The sequence below is a fragment of the Corvus kubaryi genome, unplaced genomic scaffold (genome assembly GCF_017639235.1).
Source record: "Corvus kubaryi isolate FWS band 111438036 unplaced genomic scaffold, C.kubaryi_AGA036_p1.0 35366, whole genome shotgun sequence".
Classification (NCBI taxonomy): domain Eukaryota; kingdom Metazoa; phylum Chordata; class Aves; order Passeriformes; family Corvidae; genus Corvus; species Corvus kubaryi.
Window position 1 is genome coordinate 1 of NW_024580772.1, and position 7,466 is coordinate 7,466.

A 7,466-nucleotide genomic window follows, 5' to 3' on the forward strand; every position below is an offset into this window, starting at 1 on the left:
GCCCAGAGAGATCCAAGGAGGAAAGAGCCCCCCTGTGCCAGGAAGGCAGCCAGAGATCCAGGGGGAGCTCGGAGCTGGGGGAGAAGCCTCAGGGCAGGGAGAAGCCCCACAAGTGCTTGGAATGTGGGAAGGGCTTCAGCTACAAATCCCCGCTGAGGGCACACCAGAGGATCCACACTGGGGAAAAGCCCTATGAGTGTGGGGAATGTGGGAAGAGCTTCAGGCAGAGATCCCACCTGATGGAGCACCAGAGGATCCACACCGGAGAACGACCCTATGGGTGTAGGGAATGTGGGAAGAGCTTCATGCAGAACTCCAGCCTGTGGGTACACCAGCGCACCCACACTGGGGAGAGGCCCTACGAGTGTTCTGAGTGTGGGAAGAGGTTTCCGACCAGCTCCCATCTCCTCGTGCATCAGCGCATTCACACGGATGAGAGGCCCTTCCGCTGCCCCGACTGCGGGAAGGGCTTCAAATATAACTCCACCCTCATCACCCACCGGCGCATCCACACCGGGGAGAGGCCCTACGAGTGTCCCCAGTGTGGGAAGAGCTTCTGCAGCAGCTCTGCCTTGACCCAACACCAACGGAGGCACCGCTAAGGGAAGCCCTGCGAGTGCCCCGAGTGCGGGAAGAGCTTCGTGCGCTGCTCCAGCTCCATCCCCCGTGGGAGGATCGGCGTTGGATGATCCCCAGTGACCCCCGTGGGGCAGAGCCCTGGTGACCCCCGTTCCAGGTGATCCGTGCTGGGTGGGGGGAAGGTGTTGGAGAGATTTCTTTGCCTTCTCCTTGTGCTGCTGGGATTTGGTTGATAATAAATTCCCTCCCTGTGCCCAGGCTGGCTCTGTTGTGCCCGTGCTGGTGCTCGGGGCAGGATCTCTCCGTGTCCTTCTCTCAGCTCCTGGGCCTTTCCTTGTATTTCCTGTCCCTGTGCAGTAGCAGAGTTTTGGTGTCTCCCAGCATCCAGGCAGTATCCCTGGGATTTTTATGGGGCTTGTGGGTGTCCATCGTTTTTGGGACATCCCTACTGGAGGAGGGTGTCCCTCCATTGCTGCAGCCCCAGCCCTCAGGCAGCCCTCAGCCAACCAGAGAACGCTGGCCCAGGTGCACAGGCTCTGCCGGCACAGCCTCGAGGTGTCCACCCCATTCCTGGTGGGCCGCAGAGGTGAGCGTGGGGCAGAGCGTGGGGCAGAGCGTGTCCCCTCGGGCCCTGCCCTGGGAATGACCCGGGAGCCCCTCAAAACCTCCCTGGGAATCACTCCAGAGCCCTCAGCTCTCCTTGTGCCCATCCCCGGGGTCTCTTGCCCCTCTCAGTCACGTCCGTCCCTCTCTTTGTCCATCCCAGTCCCTCCCAGTCCATCCCAGTGTCTCCCAGTGCCCCCGCGCGTGTCCATCCCAGCCGTGCGTGGCGCTGACGCCCCTCAGCCAATCAGAGCGCGTCTCTCTGATGACTCATCAGTTGCCAGGCAGACCCGCAGCGCCGACTGCCCCGTGCTGGACTCGGCTTCCCAGTGCCGCGCGCTCCGTTCCCAGTCGCTCCCAGTGATACCATCGGCGCTCCCAGTTTCCCCACAGTCACTCTAAGGCCCTTTCAATCCTTCCCAGTCCCTCTCAGTCCATTCCCAGTCCACTCCCAGCCCATTCCCAGACCTCCACCCTCTGTCTCTGCCCTCTCAGTGCCCCCCCAACCACCTCCCCTCTCTCTTAGTGCCCCCCCAGTCCCTGCCAGTTCATTCCCAGTCCCTCCCAGGGCCCCCACAGTCCCAACCAGTGCAAATCCACTCCCTCACAGTGTCCCCATAGTCTTTCTCAATCCCTCCTAATCCCTCTCAGTCCATTCCCTGTCCACTCCCAACCCTTCTCAGGCCACTCTCAGACCTCCACCCTCTCTCCCAATGCCTGTGGCCCCCAATCCACTCCTCTGTCTCTCAGTGTCCCCCCAGTCCCTCCCACTCCATTCCCAGTCCCTGTCAATGCCACACGAAACCTCACTGCTCTCTCCCAGTGCCTCCCAGTGTGTCCATCTCGCTGGTGCCCTCGAGCTCCCAGCCTGGCCCCGGCCGCCTGCTGTGCTCCGGGATGGATTTCTACCCTGCGCAGGTGCAGCTCAGGTGGTTCCAGGGCTGGCCGGAGCTCTTGGGGCACGTGGTGGCCACCGACATTGGTGGTGCTGGAAACTCCCCCAAACGTCAGCCTGGAGCAGCCCCTGAGCCAGCACTGGGGTACGGCCCAGCCCCACAGCTCCGGGGGGAGCGGGGCAGGCACTGGGGGCACTGGGAAGGGGTTTGAAGGATGTTGGGGAAGGTGAGATGGAGTTCCAGGGGTACTGATGGAAACTGGGAGGGAGTTTGGGGGTTCTGGGTGTAACTGGGAGGGATTTGAGTGAGCCTGGAGGGGCTGGAAGATCAGGGGTGGAAAAGTAGGGGTTGGAATGAGGTTGGTTGTGCTGGGAAGAGACTGGGAGGGGTCTTGGTGAGTCCTGGTGGGGCTGGGAAGGGACTGGGAGAGGGTCTGTGGGTCCTGGGGCGGTGGGGGACAGCTGGGAGGGACAGGAGGGACTTTGGCGGGTGCTGGAGAGGCTGGGAAGGGATGAGGAGGAGATTTCAGGAGGTCCTGGGTGGGCTGGTGTAAGAGACGGTCCGAAAATCCCTCATCTGCCTCACGATCATCGCCGAAGACAGAGACTGAACACAGCAGTCCTGGCCTGGCTGAGGTGGGATTGTCTGCCAAGTGTTGCCTACGGGTGTGCCCACTGGGAACTGGTATGCATTCCTGAGGAAAATTAGTGCAGGTCACAATGGACTGTGCCGTTCTTGCTGCCCAGGCGGGAAGGACTGCGCTGAATGACCTGTCCTGTACACCTCTCCGGTACACCTGTCTTGTACGTCTGTCCTGTACCTGCTTCCCAAAGCAACGGACCCCATAACAATGGCTGTAGATTTCCCAACTTCTTGGCCAGTTGCCCCTTGCTTCTGAAAAGGACTATAAAGGGACTTTCTGAAATAACCAAGTAAGAGATCTCCCCACGGAAAGAAGACTAATCTATTGGCGGAAGACCACGAGGACTTCATCTCATCCGTTGGTAGCTATTGCCCCCTCTTTTCCCCCTCTCTACTTTGTTTTTTTTTTCTCTCTCTCTCTCTCTTACTCTCTTCTATTGCATTACTGTGTTGTGGGCACTTAATAAAGGTGCACTGTTTTGATTAAAACTGAAATCTCTTGTGTCCTTTTACGCTCTGAGATCGATAAACAAACCATCACGACCCCCGCTTGCATTAGCGGATCATGACATTAAACTGGCGTCACGGACAGGATCTCTGACAGACAGAAGGTGTTGCAAGGTTGTGTGTAGTCTGTAATAGGGGAAGGACGTTTCACTCCAGCCGCACCTAGCCCGACACCCCGAAAAGGGTGAGCGGTGTCGAGAAAGCAAGGGGGGGTGACTCGAATTTCCTGCAAACTGCACACGCCTAGGTGAAAAGCACCCCATACTCAGTTGAAGGCTTTGTCTTCAGATTTTTTGCAAAAGATCTCTTAGTGTAAAAGGGGGAACTGTGTTTTTTGGTGTGCGTGTGAATTTGGACTGCTTGGTGTAGCGAAGAGACAACCATAAGTAACTGAAGGAGGACCTCCCAGGCAGATTTGGTCTCTTCACCCACCCAGGGAAGTGAAGGGAGACACAGCAAAGCTGTTTGTGTCGCACTGTGTAATTAACTTTTACCTCCCTGTGGTGGTTTTGATCCCTTTATAAAATGACTGAAAACCACAGTGCAAAAGTTAAAGCTGTGTTTTATGCTCTGCTAGCAAAACACAATGCCCGGCCCTCTCCAGGAGGGGAAGAATGGGCTCAAAATAACTGGTTTAATTTGGATAATGTAACTGATAGAGTATGTTCTTTACAACATGAGACTAGATTTAAATTTGGCCGAAATAAAACCATAATCTGCTCTGTTTTAGGGGCATGCCTTGCAGCGGCTATAGATCATCACTTAAAGCGATGTACTGAGGAGAAAGCAATCATAGATTCACTTCAAAACCTAGTGGAGATTTTACAGAAACAATTAGATGAAGAGAAGAATAAAAATCATTTGCTAGAGACTGCTTTAAAAGAGGAATATTTTAAGAATTCACAGAATACTGACTCACCAAAAGAGACAGAGGAAAAGGAAACTCCTCACATTAACCAAATATACCCCCAGAAAGAACTAATGCTAGTAAAAAATTGTGGGGAAAACTGCTGCCCTCGTATAAGGCCTCTGATTAAAACAGAATATAATTATATCAATGATGAAGATCTTGAACCGCATATCACCACTAAACAAATACCATACACTGCTGTTGAATTGGCTAGGTTAAAAAAGGAGTATGGGCGGCTCCCCCACGAATCTGAGACGGAATATGTTTTCCGAGTGTCCCTCACTGGAGGAGACCAAATTCAATTAACTGAACAGGAGGCCAGTGGATATTGGGGACATGGAGTTTTCTTGACAACAGGAGACAAACGTGGCACATGGTCCCTGACTCAGCGCGCAGCTTTCTGGGCCGGGGGACTCAATCCTTTAGAAAGGGGAGACCCTTTAGCTATAGCTGGTACCCCCGATCAACTTCTAGAAAGCGTCCACAAAGCCGCCTGTCTGCAAATGATCCATGAAAGGAAATTAACTCCTGGATATGAATCCCCCATGCAATTACCTGTGAAACCTGAACTGATGACCCCTTTAATTCAAGGCCTTCCAGAATCACTCAAACCTACAGCAATTGTCCTTCAAAAAACCATAGCAGCTGTAGGTCCTGTAGAAAGGCTGGATAGATTCCTTGGAAACCCGAGCGACCAAACTGGATCTACCGATCCTGGGTTTACTCCATACTCAACCCCCTCTCAGCCGCCAGGTTCACAATTGAATTCACCTGCCGGTGATCGCAAAGTTTGGACATGGAGTGAGGTTGCAGAAGATCTGATTAATTACAGTAGGAAATATGGACCTATAAAAATCCCAGAGGAAAAATCAGAAAAAACAAAAGGTACATTAGGGCTCCTCATAGTGAAAAACCAGAGAATGTAAAACAGATCCCTAAGCGTCAGCATTGGTGGTTATTAGGCATCAAAAAGGGGGTCCCCAGAGATATGATGGATGGCTTACCCCCTGAAAAATTGAGGAAGGTAGTGTCTAACTGGCACTGCCGAAAACCCATTCTACCAAATCCGTCACTTCAACCCAGTGCACCCCTCCTCCCTCAGAATCTGGGCAGTGAGTCAAAGCAACCTCTCCCTCAAAGTATGTGCAGTGAGCCAAAACGACCTCTCCCTCAAAACCAGGGAAACTAGACCCTCCATCTCTTGTCAGTGGGCGAAGGGACGGAGCATGGGTATACCTGAGAATGCTCACTAAAAATGAAACAGGAGATATATTGGTCACAGCTATAAACGGGCACTTGTAACTTTTCTGATTGACACTGGGGCACAAATTTCTGCGCTGACAAAGAAAGATGCCCAGAGGTGTGGAATTGTTCCAACAAAGAACCAATATTGTGTTTTAAATGCCTTGGGAACACTCTCACTACAGGGACCAAATGATCCTAAGAATCCTGCACACTACCCTGGACAACCTGTTTTGGTAGACCTCCCTGCTGTAGGAGAAGTACCACTAGTGCTAAAAAGCCCTCTGAATAAATATGAGTAGCCTCTGATGCCCTAGGGAGAGAGCATCGGATACATACACGCTGCATAATTCCATCATTCTAATTTTCTGCCTTTGGTGGCAGACTCTGTTGTGTTTGCTTTTCACAGAAGAACTCTGAGGGACATGAAGAATCCGGCATGGTCCCTCAAACAAGTTAAATTGCTGATGCAAAACAATGTCTCAGAAGTTCAGCCAGCTTGTTCACCTTTTCTGCAAACTTCCTTCGAGGGGTGGACAACCTGGTTGCAAAAGCAGAACCCTTCTGAGAAACGAACACAAAGAGACATAACTGGTGTTATGGGAACAGGATTGGGAATCTTAAATGGTATTGATTCAGAAGTACTAATGAATAAATTGGCTGCCACAACTACAGATTTGACTAAAATACAACAACCACTACAGTCATCCCTATTAGCCTTGGGAAGCCATCAGTGGTTGTTATCAAACATATTACCAAACTGGGAAAAGGTAAATGTGAATGACCACAAATTGATAATTGACGCACTCGATGCTACACAAAACTACGTTTCTTTGGCTCTCAGCTGCATCCAGGCTCAATTATGGATGCAGTCAGTTGCTGCCTCAAGTATAAGAGAAGGCGAAGAAGGCACTTTTCCTACTGAAATTCGGAAAATAATCTGGGACAGTGCCGCTGATTTTGAAAGAGAATTCCAATCCTGGTGGAACTTAGTAAATTTTACCTACGATCCCCTCACAAACACAGCCACAGCCTTTGTACTAACCATACGTAATGCTTCAGTGCATTTGATATTCCCTGTCATTGCATTAGGGCTGAACCATGATGGAGCTGTTCTCTATCCTTTCAAGCATAGAGAATGGGCCCGTCAAATTGGTGAGAAGTGGCAAACTGTTAATTTGGAAACTTGTATTGTCCGAGAACAACAAGAGTTCATCTGTGAAAGTAATACAATTAGAGCTCAAGACATTTGTTTAGATACAGAACAAAATATCTGTCATTTTGAAATTCATCCTAACGAGATTCCTGAAACAGTGCTTGTCTATATAGGTAATGGATGTGCATGCTTAAGAACTGCTTGTGATAAAGTATTTGTAGAAAATTTAGTAGTAGATACTAAAAATCATTCAAATTTTTGTGTTTGTAACTTTACTAAAATCATAGGATGTGATTTTTCATATTTAGCCCCAGTTACTTCTTATCACCTTTTACAGTCCAATTACACACTGATCCACCAATTATTGCCTACCCCCATTGGGATGAACCTTACTTTGGTAAAGCAATTGTTGCTTCACCAAGATTTAATTGAAATTTTGGAAAAGATCAAGAAAAATGGACAGAAAACCTTGGTAACTGTTCATCACAATGTGAAAGAAATACATCGTGTTCTAGAAAGGATAAAGAAAGGTGCTGAACACAGGTGGTGGGATACTCTTTTTGGGTGGTCACCCACTGCTACAGGTGTCCTGAACAAATTGTGTCATCCCATCATTGTTCTCTTGATTTTGATCTTGATTGGTTTTGCTTTATCAGCAGTCTTATACATCATGAATTGGAGAATGATGAAACGGTTAACACAATTGACATCTATAATAGATGTCCACGTCCCATCCACTGTGGACATCCCCAAGGTTGTTGACACGAGACGAACTACACGAGTATTAAAATAAGATGTGATAAGAAATTAGAGGTATTTTGATTAAAAAATTACATGTGTATTCTGATTAAAAAATTATTTACTTCTTTCTTTTGTTCCCTTCTTTTTCTTTTCTTTTCTTTTCTTTTCTTTTCTTTTCTTTTCTTTTCTT

The 7,466-nt window shown here is 49.6% G+C and overlaps 2 protein-coding genes across 2 annotated transcripts in view; both read left to right on the forward strand.

The window, feature by feature from the left end:
* Positions 1–6: 6 nt before the first annotated feature.
* On the forward strand, positions 7–888 carry LOC121660416 (zinc finger protein 239-like). Its single transcript, XM_042019772.1, has one exon. It carries the CDS (start codon positions 240–242, stop codon positions 600–602), a length of 363 nt encoding a protein of 120 aa, XP_041875706.1. The 5' UTR covers positions 7–239; the 3' UTR covers positions 603–888.
* A 74-nt stretch (positions 889–962) lies between these two features.
* LOC121660414 (class II histocompatibility antigen, B-L beta chain-like) overlaps positions 963–7,466 on the forward strand; it is a 7,649-nt gene continuing 1,145 nt past the window's right edge. The window contains exons 1-2 of the mRNA XM_042019770.1: positions 963–1,165; positions 2,006–2,188. Of these exons, the coding sequence (XP_041875704.1) occupies positions 988–1,165; positions 2,006–2,188 (361 nt within the window). The 5' untranslated portion in view covers positions 963–987. The remainder of the gene's footprint in view (positions 1,166–2,005; positions 2,189–7,466) is intronic.